The following is a 19461-nucleotide window of genomic DNA, read 5'->3' as shown; positions in this document are numbered from 1 at the left end:
AGAGTCTCCAAGTATCTCCCCCAAAATACTTACTACTGTAGTGCTTGTTAACAAATGTCTAAAAATTCCTTGATACTCCTTCCTCCAGTAGGTAGAGCTTTATTCTCCTTTCCTTTGAGTATGTTCTAAACATGGTAACTCATTTTATAAGGACCAGAGTTTGGAAAAGAAAAATTAGAAAGCTTACAGTGGAAAAACCTGACAGATGCCCCCTAACCAACCAAGTGATCATGGTCATTATCACCAGCAACAAGCTGTGGTGAAATCATGAGATACGATGTGTGATTGGGGGGGGGGGGGGCATCGCCTCTGTGGTATTCTACCCCAAAATCTAAAACCGCAGTCTAACCATAAGAACACAGACAAATCCAAATTGCGAGACATGCTACAAAATATCTATCAGGAGGCCCCAAAAGTGTAAAGGTCATGAAGAAACAAGGCAAGGCTGAGAAAACTGCCAGAATGGGGAGACTAAGGAGCCAGGAGGACCTAATATAATGGAATGCAACGGAACCTCGGACTGGATCCTGGAACAAGAGGAAGGACCTTTATGCCCAAACTAACAGAATCCCACTAAAGTCTGTAGATTGCACCAATATTTAATTTCTTAGTTTTGACAAATCTGTGTAAGACGTTAGCATTAGGGGAAGCATATGGGAATTGTCTGTGCCAACTTGACACTCCTCTATAAAGCTAAAATTATGTCAAAATCAAAACGTTTTCACAAAGTTAATCTGTTATCCTTAATGGGATAAACTGCTGCTGTTCCACCGAAATGCCATTAGGGGACAGGGGGATGGATATTAAGACCATGTCTTACTCTTACCTTCAATGTTCTTTTGTCATGTTAAAAGTTCAACGGGCTTTCATACAATTCTAGGTTCGTGTGAGACGAGACCAGGGTGGTAAGCAGTGTAAATGGAAACGTGAGAATGTGTCTTGGCATCCAGGGACAGACAGCAACCTAAGCCAAAGCGAAGGGGAGAACCGGTAACAGGGCCACGAATTTGTTTCACAGAAGCCAACTCACACTCCCCGTGGCACAATGGCCCCAGGACTATCATGTCCTTAGGAAGTTAGACAGTTCTCTGTGTTTGCTTTGGAGTCTCCCTGCCTCTCATTCAGGCTTCTTTCCACACAACAGCTTATTCTCACATACAAATGTTAAATTGGTGTATCATATTGACTAATCTGTGGATGTTGATCATCCTTGCATCTCTGGGATAGACCAACCTTGATCATGGTGTGTGATGCTTTTAATGTATTGTTGAATTTGGTTTGCTAGTATTTGTTTCGTTGAGGACTTTTGCATCTATGTTCATCAGGATTATTGTGCTGGCCTGTAACGTTCTACGCTGTGGGGTCCTTGTCTGAGAAGAATAGGTATTACATCTTTGAATGTTTAATAGAATTCATCAGTGAAGCCATTTGGTCCTTTTGTTTGTTGGGAGGTTTTGGTTACTGATTCAATCTCTTTACTGGCCATTGGCTTATTCAGATTTTTCTGTTTTCTCAAGATTCAGTCTTGGAAGATTGTATATTTCTAGGAAACTTATCCACTTCTTCCAGATTGTCCAGTTTGCTGGCATATAGTAGTATGTTTGTAGTATACTAAACTACTATATAGAAGTAGTTCGTTTGTAGTAGTCTATTATGATCCTTGTATTTCCATAGTATCAGTTGTAACTCCTCTTTCATTTTTGATTTTAGGTATGTTAGCCTATATGTTAGCTTATCTACAGTTTCAAAGAACCAACTCTTCACTTCACTGATCTTTTCTACTATCCTTTTAGTCTCTATTTCGTTTATCTCCACCTTATTATTTCCTTCCTTTGGGCTTCATTTGTTCTTTTCCTAGTTCTTTTACGTAAGAGTAAGCCATCTAGATCCACAGGGAGCACCTTTCAAGGTATATCACATATACAGTCTTGTGGGTCTGCAATCCTAAACCCTGCAGACTTTCCAGACCAGGAAATCTGGAGGCGTCCCCAGGGGTACAACTGCAAAACTCATGGCTTTCTGGGAGGTTATCAGCCAGCTGTTAGGAGGCCAAGGGAGAGCTCCAATATGGTTATCTTCCTGCCCATCTTCCCTGGGGGCACCTCTGTAGCCTAAGAATATGTGGCAAACCAGAAGCCTAAAAGCCTGCCTCTCGGATTGAGGCTCCAGGACAAGAAAATCTCCTTTTTCACATGAACCCTGGAGGTAGGTTTCAGTCCTCTGCTTGTGCAGTGCCCTAGGGGGTGGTAACCCATCAAGGACTGATTGTCCAACGGGTCTAGAAACACAATCGCCCGTTCCCACCAAAGCCAGGTGCTCCAAGGTGACCCTTGTGTGGGCCTCACATGCCCTGTGGCTGGCACAGTGGGCCATGGGGGCAGGGCACTCAGCTGGAGCTGGGTGGGCTTTGGCTGCCGTACCTGCAGGCAGGACACTTCCACCAGAGCTAGCAGCCTTGGGGGGTGGGGTACAAAAATGGCGACCGTCAGCACCAGTCCCAACAAGGCAGAAGTAGAATGCAAAAATGGTGTCTGCCAGCACGTCTGTCCCCAGAGACTCCCAACAGGTTCCCGTCTCTCTGGCAGATGCTGCAAGATTAACAAATGAGTCCCCTACGCATATGATCTAAGCATCTTTTACACTTACTTTTGTGCTGGGTCCTGGGATGAGTGGGTCTGTGTGTAAGCCCTTTAAGAGGGTATTTTTCATTCCCTAAAGCCCTCTGGTTCTCCTGGAAGTCAGCCCTGTTGGTTTTCAAGGCCAGGTGCTTTGAGGGTTCATCTCTCTGACGCAGTTCCCAAGGGCTGGGTTACCTGATGTGGAGCAAAACCCCTCCCTCCTCAGGGACAAGCTCTGTATCAGTGAGACCCTTCCCAGTTGCTGGTCTCTGTGCCTAGGGGGGAGCTGCTTGCAAGAGCATGACTGTGCCCCTCCTCCCCATTCCGTGTGGCGCTTCTATCCTTTGTTGTGGAGGCGCGGTTCAGCTAGCTTTCAGGTCCTTTGCAGAGGGAGCTGCTTCACGTGGAGATGTAGTCTGCTGTGCACGTGGGAGGAGATGAGTTTAGGATCTTTCTATGTTGCCATCTTGAACCTCCTCCCAATAAACTGTCCTGATAAAATATTCACAACAGCTATTAGGACCACGCAGATCTCCCAGGTCTGATTTACTCTTTCGTCAGAGCTAGGTCCCATGGCTCATGACACCCCAGATGCAGCCAGCAACCACTCGAAGCAAGATCCAAGACTCCGCTCTGGCCACCTGCTCAGAAAAGCACTTTCGATATATATTTATCAATTTGACATCCCAGCGGTTGTCACATAGACCAGATATGTAAGACAATGTCTTCCTTCTTATGAAAAATTTTGATTCTTCATGGCAATCGGGTTATATACATTGTTAGCTTTATACACTGATACAGTATCTATATATCACAATGCCATGTGTGACTTCTTTGAAAGTGATCTTTTAAAAAACAATTAAGAAATCCAGGTGAAGAGGGATTAAAAATGTTTTAATTGTTGAAATACATCGGTAAACTGAGTAATCTACATTGCAGTACTAAGTGGCCACACATCCTCAAATAAAGAACTTTCCATACACCCCACGAACCATCAGTCACAAATCCTCGAAGAGAGTATAGAATTAACATGAGAACGGGAGAATCGATGGATACGAAGGATCCAGGGTGACATGAGCCTTCGGCTAAAGAAAACAGAAAGTTAATCAAAACGCGCGTGGGGCATGCAAATTTCAGTGGCTTATTTTTAAATATTGCAACATAAGACACACCGTTCCTAACTGAAGAAATTCTCTGACGCTTAAATAAAGCTGAAAACAAAAGGTAAAAAGGGAAAGAGGTAACAGTAAGAATCAACTAACCATTATTACAGCTAAAAATTAACGTGGACCTAGGAAAATAGTGAAGGTAACACACAAATATATTACTTTAGGGAGTTCCACGTATAGTGCCTTAGTATCTGAAGTCATAACTAGAATAAGGATTTTGTTATATAAAAGCTATCAAAAAAGTATCAGTGAAAAGACATGATCTTCATGAGCTTGTGTCGGGTGGCCAAGGTGACGATGCTGCCAGGCATAGCAGGCTGTCTCCAGGCACCAGCTTGTGTCAGCTTGTCTTCCGCAGGTGGACCCCAGAAAGTCCCATCCTGCCCATGTACTGTTCACCCACTTCCTGTCTAGCACCACGACGTTCAACATGTCCCACGTTTCAACTACAGACTTAGGAATCTGGGTGGGGAGGGGAGGCGAAGCAGGTGACTATTTAGAATTTCCTTGGGAATTTCTGTGCACATTATGATGTCCCATGGGGTGCAATTCCTTCCAAATCTTAATGAGCAAGCTGTGAAGACAACAAACGTCAAAGGGGGAAAGAGTTAGCGAGCTTAAAAAAGTACAACTCAGGGAAAACAAATATCAGCTTTAAGCTGGTTTTTTTTAGCTGATAATTTCAGCTAAATTACTTACTTATTCTTCCTTTCAGTAAAACACACATTCAAGATTCACTCAATACTTATTTAAGCTAAACATGTGGCCAGCACAGCGCGAAGCACTGATGACACATACATAAAGAGACAAAGAGCAGTGGGGAAAGAGACTTACGGGCTTAGAATTAAAATATGACATGATAAGCGGCGCCTGGGTGGCTCAGTAGTTTAAGTGTCTGACTTCGACTCAGGTCATGATCTCTCGGTTCGTGAGTTCGAGCCCCATGTCGGGCTCGGTGCTGACAGCTTGGAGCCTGGAACCTGCTTCAGATTCTGTCTCCCTCTCTCTCTGCCCACTCCCCTGCTCTCACTCAGTGTCTCTCAAAATAAACATTAAAAAAATACACACACACACACACACACCACACACTATATATATATATGATATGATAATGCCCAGACCAGCTGCACATCAACATCACCCAAATTAGAAGACAGCAGACCACTCAGCCATAACATCGTTTCTTTCCTACTTGGCCAGACCCTGCTGGCAGAGGTGTAGCCAACCGCACTATCTCCAGCTCTCCCAGGGGAATCTGCTTCAGCCAGGCCCTCCATGGGCATCTGAGAGCATCACTCAAGCTTGTCTGGGTGGGAGTACTCCACACATCTAGATGGGCACAACTTTCACCCAAGAGTCATCTGTAGAAGAAACTATACTTTTGTAGCAAGACAGAAGTCTTGCAGGAGATTCTGAAATCATTCCGCAGTTGTTTTCAAAAAGTAACCAAATTAACTTTGAGCTCTGGTCACCGATGTGCATTATTTCGAGAGATTCTGTACATGCTAGGTCTAAAAGTCTCGATCCTTTCCATGAAGTATTTTCTCTGCAAAGGACAGTCTTCTCGGGGTTTCTGAACAATAACTTAAGCCAGAGAGCCATAGCTCAGGACATATCACAGGGAAGTGATGCTTGCAACTACGGAAAAAGGAGAGCCTTTCAACTTAGAAAACTTCTCAGCGATTCAAAGAGAGTGCGATGGCAATAAAATAATATGTGTTTATAGTCATGAGCAGTAAAGAGGTATTTTAGAAGTTGTGGGCTGGTTTACCAGCAAGATTGTTAAATTGTTATCAGGGAATTTCATATACACAAAGTTGAACTACCATCTATCTTGTCCAGCTGTCCCATGAGAAAACAGATATTGAGAAAACCTGAGAGAAGGTAAGGGCTTCCTCTAAGGTCGTGCGTTAGTAACAGAGCTCCTGAGTCTCCTGATACCCATCTCAAGACACCTCTTTCCACTCTATTCCTGTACTTTTTGAAATACAACCCATTTTGAGGAGAATAACATATGCTTGCTTGCAATTAGATTCTTTTCTACTCGAAGCAAATAACAAAAGCATTTCTGCACAGGGGAAAACTAGCAGGGAATCTAGAGGGTTAGAACTCTAATTAGAAATTCTAGAAACAGAGGCGCCTGGGTGGCTCAGTTGGTTATGCATCTGACTTCAGCTGAGGTCATGATCTCGTGGTTCGTGAGTTCAAGCCCTGCATTGGGCTCTGGGCTGACAGCTCAGAGCCTGGAGCCTGCTTCGGATTCTGTGTCTCCCTCTCTCTCTGGCCCTCCCCTGCTCGTGCTCGCTCTATCTCTCTCTCCCTCAAAAATAAATAAATATTAAAAAATACTAGAAATAGAAAATCTCCAGCCAATTCCCAAAAAGAAACTCAACACTCTATGACGTGGTCATGGGCACTAGGGAATAAAGCTCCATGATGCTTTTGCCTTGAGGAGAAAGTCTTAGAAGAAGTGTCTACTCAAGATTGTTGTATATCTTGTCAGGGAGAAAACTGATTACGGTTTCTGTCTCCCTGTCCCCCAGTGGGAAAGCTTATTTGTCTGCACCTGTAAGCTTATTCTGTGATCCCTCCCCATCTCAAACACCAACTCCAGTAACTGGCCATGAGCAAGAAGTTGGTTCAGTCTCAAATCAGTTTTGCTTTGGGTCTGCCAAAGGCTGGATTCTGGTTACAAAAAATAGTATGATGGAGGATGATGATGATCATGATCATGATGACAATGATTGCAGAAACTACCATTTATTTCTTACTGAATCCTAACAACACGCTTCAAGCTAAGCATTAGTGCCATTTTACAGATTATAAAACGGAGGCTACGAGGGGAAAGTAACTTGCCCAGCTAATAAGTGAAAGAGCCTGAATTTAAATCCAAGGTTGTCTTACTCCCAAAGAGAATGGGCTGTCTCAGGAGAGAGGGCATTCCTGATCACAGGACGTTCAAGAGGCTGGATGGCATTCAGCAAGACTGAGAGGCAGCGGGGATCTAAGCATCATATGTGTCATTGGACAGGTGGAGTGAGACTTTCTGCCTCTATGGAAATGCTACTGGGATCTTTTAGAGACCGGCACACATAGTGAATAAAGGAAAACTTTTTTCCTGTCCTTGTTCTTGCTTGTCTTATGATAACTCTAACTCTAAGCTCTCCGCCAGGACAGCAGGTCCACAATGCCTCATCTTTTACACAGTGGTTGCTTCTGTGCATACTGGACGTGTTTTGTAATACCAACCTGTAAACTTGGTTTATGGTTTTACTCTTCCCACCTGCATAAGGGCATCTCTGTATACTGAAGACTGCCCATCTCTACATCTCTGCTCTGTATGAACCCTGGCTACTGCCGAACACTTAATATTGATCCTGATCTAATTCCCAGTCCCAGCCTCTCTGGTCTCTCCCTATCTGTCATTTCCAAAGTCTCAGCCCCTCAGTTTTTGGTAACGAAAAGTGACACCTCTGTGTTTTAGGTAAACACTTAGCTTGTTCTTACTAAATGAATTAAGTTGCATTTGAAACAAAAAGAAATGAAAAATAAAATTAACTGCAAAGAAAACTGATCTAATTATCAAAGACCCCTCTACAATATCACATGCTCCATTTCATAGAGTTAACCCCAAGATGTGACCCCGCCTACCTAATCTTGAAGTTCAAGATTTCTTAGAAATACATAGCAATAATATCTATTCATCCGTATATACATAGCAATATCACTCATCATCAAGGCTAAATATGTACAATTACTTAGAAAACATACAGTACCTCTTGATCATTGAGTCATGATATTTTCTTCTAATCTTAAAGAGAAAATTAAGAAAAGTTAAACGACCAGATTATAAAGAACATATTCTAGTTTCCTATAAAATGATGAATACTAGTGACATATATGTATGTGCTAGTCCAGATCATAAAGCAGAGAAATAACAATGAGAAACAAACAACTATAGTATGTTACAAATAAGGTAACATAGCCTGTGTGCAAATTATACATATTAACAATCCTTTCAAACTACGCCCCAGACAACTGTACGGTGGCCGATAATGAGCACTCTTCACCACGAGCCACACATGTAACAAGCTAGCTGTGAGGCTGCTGTTATGCACGCTATCATGAAAAAGACATCATTAGCCCCACCATTACTACTTATTAAAACAGAAAAAGGGACCTCGCTTCATTTACTTATACAATAGCAGTTGTTTTCTCATCCGATCATCAGACTGCCATCAGCATATAAAAGGAATATATTACAAGAACTTACCTTTATGTTCTAGAAGAACTCCGTAAACTTACTGAATCATTTGCTATCACTGTCACACCAATCGTCACTGAGGTTAACAATAAATTTAAACTATCCGTGGGAAAAAAAAAAAATTTAACCCATGGAGCATAACCACAAATAGACGCTAAATTTTGCCCTGGAATTACTCTCACGATGTGGGTGCCGATTTCAACCAATGATTACAATGAACAGATAATGGCTTTTCTACATGGTTAACTGCAACTAAGTAATATGTAGGTTGAGCTGGGCAAGCTGAAACATAAATTTCATATCTTCCCCCACAAAACGAACAGATATTTAGAGAAAGTAAATATCACAATTTTACTTACTTTTTCGTACAGTCTTTGTTTGATTGGATACCATATTGACAGCTTCAGATGGGAGACCAACATATACCCCTCCATAGTTTCTTCGTGAAAAGAAGTAGATACAGAAAAATCAGACCAATATTCAATATTAAGGGAGCTCAATATTTGCAGAAAGTGATAGAAGCTTGGGATACTGCCAACAATTAGAGAATTATTAAAATAACTCGTGACTTTTCAAAAGTAGAATTTAGAATATAACTGCCCCCCTGGGGCGCCTGGGTGGCTCAGTCAGTTGAGCGTCCGACTTCAGCCCGGGTCACGATCTCGCGGTCTGTGAGTTCGAGCCCCGCGTCAGGCTCTGGGCTGATGGCTCAGAGCCTGGAGCCTGTTTCTGATTCTGTGTCTCCCTCTCTCTCTGCCCCTCCCCCGTTCATGCTCTGTCTCTCTCTGTCTCAAGAATAAATAAACGTTAAAAAAAAAATTAAAAAAAAAAAAAAGAATATAACTGCCCTTGGAAATACAATGTTTTCTATGTTAAAAAGAAGCTCTACATGAGAAAAGAAAGCTATGTCAATGGAATTTTTTGATATTTAACTTGGAATGGAAAAGAAAAAAAGAAGTTGGGATTTTTGTAATTTAGTACAGTAATAAATATCCATAGAGTGACATGGTAGTTAATGAGTCAACAGTCATCAAGAATTTGGAGTGGTCAATGTGGTAGTTGCTATGGACACACAGAAATAATTCCCTGTAGGTACATATAAACATAAAAGGAGGGGAGAGAGAGCTAACGAGAAATGAGAGTAGAGTGCAGCCAACCAGAGGAGGAGAGGGAGGGTGGAGGTGAACACCTCCTTCATTGCTGCGACAATGAAGGAAGTCATCAGTTAGGGAGAAATAGCACATCCAAAGGCCACAGGATGGAAACCAGCTATGACAGGCCATGTGTAAAAGACAAAAATCGAGCATGCTTGAAAGCAAGGCCCGTGGGGCACCTGGGTGGCTCGGTTGGTTAGGTGTCCAACTTTGGCTCAGGTCATGATCTTGCTGTTTGTGAGATCGAGCCCCACATCGGGCTCTGTGCTGACGGCTCGGAGCCTGGAGCCTGCTTCAGATTCTGTGTCTCCCACTCTATCTGCCCCTCCCCACTTACACACTCTCTCTCTCAAAAATAAACATTAAAAAAGAAATTAAAAAAAAAAAAAGAAAACAAGGCTTATGAACTCTGGGCAAGTTCTTTTTCAGATCACATGCTCCTACCTGTATTCTCTGTGCCAGAAGTTTTCTGGGTGTAACCAATGCTATTGGCAATGCACTAGTGTTAAATTACATCCGTGAGTTAAATTAATCCATGAAAGACAGCCAGAATTATTCACTAATTAAAGCCAGATTCAATATCAAACATACCTCCTCTTGTCATCTTCCGTTATCGATTCTTCTGTTCTGAAAGGTCAAAAATATCTGCTATGAGCCATTTGGTCACATTGCCACAGACTTTATTTTTTGGTTATAAAAAGAAGAGGGCTACTGACTTAAAGTCAATTTTGCTTATTCAAGTTCTCCCATCAAGTATTTCTATAACACTCTTGTTTCCACCTCAATCATTCATGCACTAAAAAAAAATGTCATTTTCTACTTAACAAAATGTGCAAATCCAGCAAGTGCCAAAAAGTCCAACCGCTAACAAAAGGACAAATGGGCGGCAACCAAGATTGGAAAGAGCACAGTAACACAGCCTCAGGAAGCCTGGCCTGTTGTCATGGGTGTGCCACCAGCACAGACGGGCTGTGGGCAAGTTGCCAGCCTGCATCTCATCTGTAAATTAAGTGGCCGACCAGATGCCCAAGGTGCCCACCCTCCAGTCTTGGGTACTGTGATTTTGTGATTCTCATGCCACTCGGTGGTACAATTCTCCCTAGGTATGAGAGATTTCTTTAGTGCAGAAGAGTTAACGTTAGTTTGACTTCCTTCTATATAAACGGGCCATTTTACATATGATCTACTGCACAGAGAAGGAAGAAATGTTTAAAAGGTGACTTTTAGAGGGGATCACAATTTTAAAATGTACAGCATCTTTCCTTGCATGAGAGGAATCCATATTCTACTGATACTCCTTGGCATATTTCTAAGAGGATAGGGAAGCTTTCCCTCAAGCACTAGTTAGCATACATAAGTTACTTTTCTTAAAGGCAAAAAACCAAGATTCAAATGTATCTGGCTGAATCCAGCATGTAATCCTAAAGGGCTTTAGGATTTCAACAAGAAAGAATGAATCACTGAATCTTCTAATTTTAGGGATTGTCTGATCGTGGTTTCATCCATTTAAAAGTTGGGAATGCTTCAAATGAATATGTACAAGAGATTTTGCTTCATTGCAACCTCCAGTAAGTCTCAAACCTCTGCAGAAGGGAGGTGTAGATTTGGAAATCATCCGTTGAACACTGGCCATGCCCACAGCTACTACTCCGATGGAGTGCAAAATCCATCTTGAGATCTAATTTATCCAGATTGAGCACATAACCTAAATTTGCCAGATAACCGTCAATTTCATTCATTTCTTGCTAAAGCTGGATCGTTTTTTAATTCAAAGGTGTCAAAGTCATACCGTATTAGAAATGGTGTTAAGCTTTAGTGAAGTGGTATACAAGGTGTTGTTCACCACTTTTAATTAAAATGGATTTATAGGGGCGCCTGGGTGGCTTGGTCGGTTAAGCGTCCGACTTCAGCTCAGGTCACTATCTCGCGGTCGGTGGGTTCGAGCCCCGCGTTGGGCTCTGTGCTGACAGCTCAGAGCCTGGAGCCTGTTTCAGATTCTGTGTCTCCCTCTCTCTGTGACCCTCCCCCATTCATGCTCTGTCTCTCTCTGTCTCAAAAATAAATAAACGTTAAAAAAAAAATTTTAAATGGATTTATAACCCGTTAGTATAGATAATAGGGCAATGATGGTGACTGACTGGTTCGAGATTATTAGAACTGTTTACCTTGGTCCCAAATGGCTAATCCCATCATGATGTTGTTTCTGAAGCTACTGGTAGGTTTGGACAAATACAATGTCTCATTTTCTGGCACAGATATTTTTTTTTTTTCATATCCAACTCTGGATAATTCTTTCTTAATTCTTTCTCCCCTTGCCTGATTCTGCTTAAGGATACACTAAAAGTTTTAAAATATATTTTAGCTCCCCCAAATATAAGAAAATAGTAAATTATTTTTAATCTACTGTCTCTTATAAAGTATTCAACATCCTGAAACCCACTCTGTGCTCTCCATTATAAAATTAATCAACAACCTTGTACATCTAACTTGCAGGAAATGATAATGCAGCTGCCACAGATACTGGGTGATAAATTAAGCTTCAGACAAATTACTAAGTCATTAAAAATACCATTTATATTAGATACCCACTCTTTTAAGCCTTCAAATACGTTACAATGCCTGCCTCTGTATATATGCCCCCACGTACGAGGCCGCTCCTTCATCTGTTCCTTCCACACACAATTATTCTACAATACAAAGACCACATGGGTAAAAATGGCGGCATCGCTGAGTCTCTCCTGTGTGTCAGACACGGGGCAGGGCACTTCACAGGCATCTCACAGGGCACCTCACAACAGCTCTGCGAGTTTGGACCTGGGGAAGCAGGTTCACAGAGCCGTGTCATTAATAAATATGTGAGCCAATTAATAAATATGCGAGATAGGGGCGCCTGGGTGGCGCAGTCGGTTAAGCGTCCGACTTCAGCCAGGTCACGATCTCGCGGTCCGTGAGTTCGAGCCCCGCGTCAGGCTCTGGGCTGATGGCTCGGAGCCTGGAGCCTGTTTCCGATTCTGTGTCTCCCTCTCTCTCTGCCCCCCCCTTCATGCTCTGTCTCTCTCTGTCCCAAAAATAAATAAACGTTGAAAAAAAAAAAATTTAAAAATAAATATGCGAGACCAACAAGCAAGACTGACATTTAGACCCCGCCTGACACCAAAAACCATGCTCCGTGTTCTAATTCATCACTTGTCTCTCAAATAGGAAGATGGAAAAGTCAGAACGCTGCCAGTGACAAAACAGCAGGTGGCCACTCCCGACCTGGGACCTGCCTCCACACCGCTCTTGCAAAAGCTTTTGAGCATCACCTGGCTCTCATAGCCTCCTTTGGAACTGTGCAGGGATTCTGCTCGTGCTATTACATGGCTTCCTCATCACAAGGTGGCTTTTAGCCACGTTTTCAACACGAAAACCTGAGGCTCTGAAAGGCTGAGTGAGTAGCATGACCAAGGTTACAGAGCCAGGCAACAGAGCCAGAATTCAAATCTCAGTTTGTGTGATTCCGACTCCTGTTTCAGAAACTGTGAGCCCATACGCGGGTATATCAGAGAAACACCCCCATCCACCAAGCTGGATCTCTCCAATTTTTATCACTCCGTTTAAGGGAAGAGGAAAAAGTAAGACAGTAAAAGAGTCTTAGTCAACATTTTGTTGGCCTTCGGAGAAACTTCTAACTGCTCCAGGGGCAATCAATCCTCACAGAACTTGCTGAATTGCTATACAACTCATTTTTATACAAGTTTAAAAATTGTCCTGATGGACAGTTATGTTAGAATCTATTCATCTGAACAACCAGATCCAGACTGAGGTTAAATCAGAAAATGGTGGTTGGTCTAAGTCCAATCTCCTTGTGAACTGACAGGTCCAAGCCAGTGTGGTCAGATGCCTGGGAACCAAATGCTGCCCTGCCCGTGGCCAAGTGGACAGCATCCTACCAGCTGGCATAATGTGGTCCTGACCCAACTGCATTAGAAGAAGAAATGGTCCATCAAGCAGCAGCAGAGATTCCTGAAAGGTCATTTCTTACTGAAGAGAAGTGGGCATTATCTTGGAGCAGTCCAAAACTTGGGGTTGAACTTACTATATACTGCTAAGCACTTACCAAGCCTTCAGAATTCTAATCCTTGGGGAAATTCTTAAGTTTTGAAGAATGCCCTTGCTGCTTAAATATCTGGGCTGCCCCACATGTACACCATTTTAAGGAATCATTGGGTTTTTTCTCCTTATAAAACAAAATTTGGAAAGATTTTGTTATCAACCCGCCTTAATAATTCATTGGCAGATATTTTCTCAGACGTACAGGTGCCCAAAAGAGCTTCTGATGAGCACGGGATGACCCAAGGGGAGCCTGTGTCTCTGACTCAAAGGCAAATCAGTTTTACATTTTGGTAAGCCTGTGCCATCTCCTTTCGGACACATGCAGATTTCTGTTTGGTTTCCGAAGTCATGAAAATAGTCTGTGGTCGTCTGTCAGTCCCACTGATCCAGAACACCAGGCTGGGAACCGTGCTCAGGCCAGAGCGTCCCCCACCCCCACCCCCACCCCCACCATGGAGGAACTTCTATTTTCCACTGAGGACTTGATTATTTTTCTTTTCTGGTCACTACAGTTTAAGTGGGAGGGCAGTAGCTACTGTGAGGCCTGCAGCTGTGAATGTGGCTCGAGTACTAAATCTGACCCCCCAACCGGTGAAGGAAGTGGAGGGAGCCACACCTCCCCCAGCTTTGCGTGAACAGCAAGCCATGGACAGATGGTCTAGAAGGTCCTCAGCACTACCCTATACGCTGCCGGCACTAAAGCAGAGAGGTAAGGGCGCAGAATGAGACGGCTCCAGCCTCGAACCTTAGAGAGAAGAGCCTGAAGCCTGAATTGTTCCCTGCTAGAAAACATCAACAGAGTGAAACCTAGGCCAATTCATGGCAGACAAACTGGAAAAGAGGATAAACTGCTTTGCTGCACTTAAGCCCCGCCCTCCTCAGGTGCTAACTGGTCCCAATATCTCTACAAACTCAGCCTACCCATAATCTTGTTCCCTTAGAAAAGGAGCAAGGACACATACATCAACCAGGCTAAATCCCCCATCATGGTAATCCACTCCCAAAGAATAGTTCTGAAACACAGTTCAAGAGTCAACGCCCAGACAGCTACAAGCAGAGGCACTGAAAACTGGGAAATGTACCAGAAACAGGGAAGAATCCTTGAGGATGAGGTTTCTACTAGGAGACCCAAACACGGAGTTATAAGAGGTAAGGGACCAGCTACCATAACCAAATCACCTACAAACAAAAAGTGAAAGGTAATTTTTACTGACTCCTTTCCCCTCCATGGAGCCACAGGCTGGGGTCAAGGAGAGGGAGGGAAAACCAGCACAGATTACCAAGAGGTCAAGAGTGATCTGGAGACAACTATATGGCATTTCAAGACAAATTCTGCTCCTGCTCGGGCACCTGTGCAGGACTCTGTCTCCTGTCAGCTGTGACCTCTCGCTTCCAAATCCTGCCCCTCCCCACACCCTGGGCTGTGGGGCTGGGACTCTGACAAAATGCTCTCCTCCACCGCCAGTCTCCCTATTAGGTTCCACCAAAGGGAATGCTAGAGGGACATAAAAAAGAGACATAAATGCAAAGGAGGGAAAAAGGGCTGCTCTTTCCAGCTGTGCTCTATCCCTGTCTGCATCAGCCCAGCAGCTGGCTCCAGTCTCCAGAACAGGCCCCGGATTACAACATTCAGATGTGACAGCACCGACCTGGCAGTGCGCACCCCCCCCCCACCCCCACCGCCTCAGAATCCTGGGTCCCAACCCACAAACTCCTCCTCCTCCAACCCAGATTATGACGGCCCCAACCTCCTTCCTTCGTCACTCTAGCCTGAGAAGTGGTAGCCACTTCCTGCTATTCCCACCCCTGATCAGTCAGTCAGCCTTCCCTATCCTCCAAGACCCGCTTAACCAACTCCTCCTAGTGAATTCTTTCTGTTAATATAGTTAATGTGGTTTCCTTTCCTCTGTGTGGATGCTAACCCATACATTACTTGGAAGCAAGAGGGGTTTATCTCCCACCTCCTGAATTGAAATGTCTCACTGAAGCATCAAAAGCATTTGTGACTTGCTGTTTATCCAGGTCAATGCACGGGACCATTAGGATGTGCTGAAGGATACCAGTAAGATCAGGATATTGCAGAACAGAGGATGAGGGGAAGCAGGGGGATCTACGGAACAGAGGCAAGACTGTGATGTATACTGTTGGCCTTGCCAGGTAAAAGCAAACTGCTTCTGTACTCCTTGCAAACTGGTGCAGAGAGAAGGGATTTGCCACACCAAAGGCTGCATAACAGGGGCTAGAGGCTACGCTGGCTATTTTCCATAAGGACACCATACCTTGAATGGCAGCTGAAATTGCCCCTTCACGAAGTTTGCAATAATCAAAGTCACTCTCTAAAATAAACCTCCCTCCTGGACAGACCAAACAGGCAAGTTAAATGGGGATGTGAGAAGTATCTCCGTGCCATCATTTTATCAAGTCTTTGGTGCTGGCACTAATTTCTGCAGTTCCCCCTAGAGATGCTGTATCCCTTTTTGTTTATTATTCTAGTAGGGAAGGAAAATTCCATGGGCTTCCACTTGGCCCTTCCTGCCATGACAGTCATTATTTTGCAGGTCAAGGAGCCAATGGGTGGCTTCTCCCAGTTGCCAAATATGCCTCCTCTGATTATGAATTCAAGAACTAAGGAAAAAACCAGAGCATGGGTCTCCAGGCTACTGGGCACACTATAATTTGAACATTAGCCAAGTTTCCTATCATAAGCCCACACGTGGACTTCTGGGCTACAGTGGCATTTTTGGGTCCTCAGGAATTAACATCAATTTAGAGTCAGTATCTAGAAAGCTCTAAAAGGTCCAGGTACTTCCTTTTGCTCTGGACACAGCTACTCTAGTAAACAGACAAAGGTCCCTTGAGAAGGTGTGGAGAAATACCTACAGTATATACAGGTGGCAGTGACAAAAGTTCCCTCAAGAGAACACGGCCTCAATCACTGGGAGTCTGACTTGGGTTGGGAAACTGGGTTAAATGGCTATGCCTTTCCACTGTAATGACTCAAATTAGGTTTCTGGCTCATAGACCAGAAGTTTTCCTCTTATAAAAAATACACAGAGGGAGAAAATGACCCTTTAGAAGGCTATCCTTCTAATTTATCCCTAGACAGGCTGTAATCCACCAGCTATCATCAGAGTTCCCTCCAGGATGAGCCCCTGTGCCCCGTCATCCCAACCCTGCTATCTATTATGGTAAGTGTGTCCACCTTGTGGTTAAGTTCCACCACCACTTGGTAGACATGTGATCCTGTCCTCTGGGATTCTGTCATACCACATGAGATAAAGAGCCCATCTCAGGGGCACAGCCACCTTGCAGAGGACCACCCCCTTAGTGCTTATTGGGTACACCCTCTCACTATGCATTCCCCAATTTACTCAAAGCTTAGTGGGGATGGGGGGGGCGGTGTCCTCTGCAGTGGGGAGCAGGTCATACTTGAGAAATTCACACCAATATCCCAATTTCCTTAAGCCTTTGGATTCCTTCCTCTCCAGACCCCAGGGAAGTTGTGACCTACTCTGCCCCTGAATAGAGTAAGCTCAATGATGCAGAGTCTCGCCAACCAGGTTAATAAACTGTTAGAGTCCCCGCCATGCACCTAAATTATTCAATACAAAATCTGTTAAATACAATACCAGCCCCGTATATATTCCTTCCACCTTGGTCTCACACCCTTAGATCCATTTCCACACACATTCCTTCAGTTCCTGGTAATATAAACTACACAATCCTGCAATTACTTTGTAGTATAAGTTCTTTCCTATAAGACACAAAGTCAGGTCAGACTTTGTGTCTGTCCCTTGGGAGCACATGGAGCTCTGACTCTATCTGTGTGTCTAGAGGAAAAGAAGGGGTGGACGGAGTAGGTCTTGAGGACAAGCAGCACCTAACCAAACCACCTCCCCAGATGAGGGGACCCTATTCCACACCTCCCCACATAGCCAGGCTATTCTTTCCCAAAGGCACTGCCAGGAAAACCAGAAGTTTCTGTCTGGCAAAGATGGGGAAAGAAAAGTCAGCTTTGTTTCACGTCAATTCTAATGTAGGCCAATCTAGTGCTCTAACCAGAGAAGAAACAGAGGAGGCTCAAACAGCTGTCTCTATTAGAACTGGAAACTGAAAAGCTATGAAGTACTCCTTCAACGTGGAACTGAATCTAAAACAGTAACAGAAAAAGCCCTTCCATCTGACACCGTTTCAATGGCCTAACACAACACGGCAAGAAAGTCACGGCCCTCTTCATTTCTTGTTTCCCCAACTCAATAAAGAGTAGAGGGGGAAGGAAAAGTGTGAAGAGGCAGGCAGACTGTCTTTTTTTTAATGTTTGTTTGTTTGTTTAGAGAGCTTGGGGAGAGGGGCAGAGACAGAGGGAGAGAGAATGTCAAGCAGGCTCCATGCTCAGCGTGGAGCCCAACGTGGGGCTCAATCCCACAACCAGGAGATCATGACCTGAGCTGAAATCAAGAGTCAGACATTCAACCAACTGAGCCACCCAGGCGCTACCCCCCCCACCCCTGCCATTTGCCCTAATGCACAAGGCAAGAAAGTCAGGGCCCTCGGGGCACCTGAGTGGCTCAGTCAGTTGAGCGTCCGACCTCGGCTCAGGTCATGATCTCGAGGTCCATGAGTTCGAGCCCCACCTTGGGCTCTGGGCTGACAGCTCAGAGCCTGGAGCCTGTTTCGGATTCTGTGTCTCCCTCTCTCTCTGCCCCTCCCCCACTCGTGCTCACGCTCTCTCTCTCTCTCTCTCTCTCTCTCTCTGTCAAAAATAAACATTTTTAAAAAATTAAAAAACAAAAAGTCAGGGCCCTCTTGATTCCTGGTTTCCCCAACTCAATCAAGAGTAAAGGGAGGGAAGGAAATGTGTAGAGAGGCACATAGGCTGGCTTTTTTTACTTAGTGGTGTAAGCAAACACGTATTTGAATATGTTTAAGGGTCTGGAAAGGCCAAGATTTAAACGCAGTTTAATTTACGGCTAAAGTTACAACTTCAAGTCCTCTGTTAGCAGGGACGTGTGCCCCACTCAGTGTCAGTGAAGGGAGAGGCACAGGAGAGAGATTCAAGGAACAGAACCTGCAGGAAGGGGTTCGGGTACAAACATGGTCCATTTTGCAGTCATGCCTAGGACGGCCTTAGAAGGAAGACTTACTTCCGTCGTCCAAAGAGCAAAGGAACAAAATAGTACTAACAGCCTTCCATTAATTTTAACAAGAAGGCACTCCATTTTCTGCTTACGTGTGAGCCACTACTATGCAGAGTGCACTTGCGGGATATGCTTGTTTTCTCCAGAGGGGGCATGACTGAAAGCCTGCTGCTAAATGGCTTCCTCTAGTATCAGGACAATGCTTTATTTCTAATCATAGACAGCATTTGAAAATGTGTGGAAAGTGACGTCATATTTGAAGAAATGTAATAATGAAATCATTTTTAATCACAAGCTCACACCCCATTTTAGGAGGAAAACCTTTTAAACCACAAGAACATTTCTTACAAACATATGGAACATAACAATTTTGGACCAGGTTTAAGAAATACATTGGACATTTAATTAAAAATGGGTCTCCGTCTGTTAACAAAAAGTTCAGCTTCCTTTATCAAAGAATAGATAGATGTTCGCAGGCAAAGAATGTGTCGAGGGTAAAGCCACCCCTTGGAACTCAGGCTCACAGGCTCTGACTCAGATTCTCGGTCACAGCATCAACCACCATGTTTGCAAAGACCAGGGTTACTGAGGGTGGACCACAGGTGAACAAATTTGTCCCACTTTGGGGATTGTTGAAAAGATAACTCCTCCGTTAGTTTAAAAATGACACACCCTTGCAGACTAGTAGACTGGTTACTGATTTCTATCTCACCAAAACTGACCCAGCCCAAGACCCTCCCACAGGCGTGGCAGAAAAAGAAGAAGAAGAAGAAGAAGGAAAAAAAAAAACCCAACCGACCAACGGCAACCACCACAACTGAGCTCACAGTTTCAAAACTGCTTTCTTCTATCTCAGCATTTCCATCATATACTTCTAGCCTACTTCCTGTGAACCTGCTAAAGCCAGCACAGGGTCCCTCCTACCCTTCTCAGATTCAGTGTCTATATGGATCCACGTTCTCTAGGTAATGGCACACCCCATCTGCTTCATACTAGCTTTGAGGACCTTTCCTAAATAAACCG

At 44.0% G+C, this 19461-nt stretch overlaps 1 protein-coding gene across 2 annotated transcripts in view; it reads right to left on the bottom strand.

The window, feature by feature from the left end:
* Window positions 1-3491: 3491 nt before the first annotated feature.
* The window catches only part of CB4H12orf75 (chromosome B4 C12orf75 homolog), a 39670-nt gene continuing 23700 nt past the window's right edge, over window positions 3492-19461 (bottom strand). For both annotated transcript variants that reach the window (XM_030320431.1, XM_030320432.1), the window contains exons 3-6: window positions 9797-9832; window positions 8411-8490; window positions 7564-7598; window positions 3492-4361 (exon numbers count right to left, since the gene is read on the bottom strand). In XM_030320431.1, the coding sequence (XP_030176291.1) occupies window positions 7594-7598; window positions 8411-8490; window positions 9797-9832 (121 nt within the window). In that variant the 3' untranslated portion in view covers window positions 3492-4361; window positions 7564-7593. The remainder of the gene's footprint in view (window positions 4362-7563; window positions 7599-8410; window positions 8491-9796; window positions 9833-19461) is intronic.

This window comes from Lynx canadensis, chromosome B4, assembly GCF_007474595.2.
Source record: "Lynx canadensis isolate LIC74 chromosome B4, mLynCan4.pri.v2, whole genome shotgun sequence".
Classification (NCBI taxonomy): Eukaryota; Metazoa; Chordata; class Mammalia; order Carnivora; family Felidae; genus Lynx; species Lynx canadensis.
This window is presented reverse-complemented; position numbering and strand designations above follow the sequence as displayed.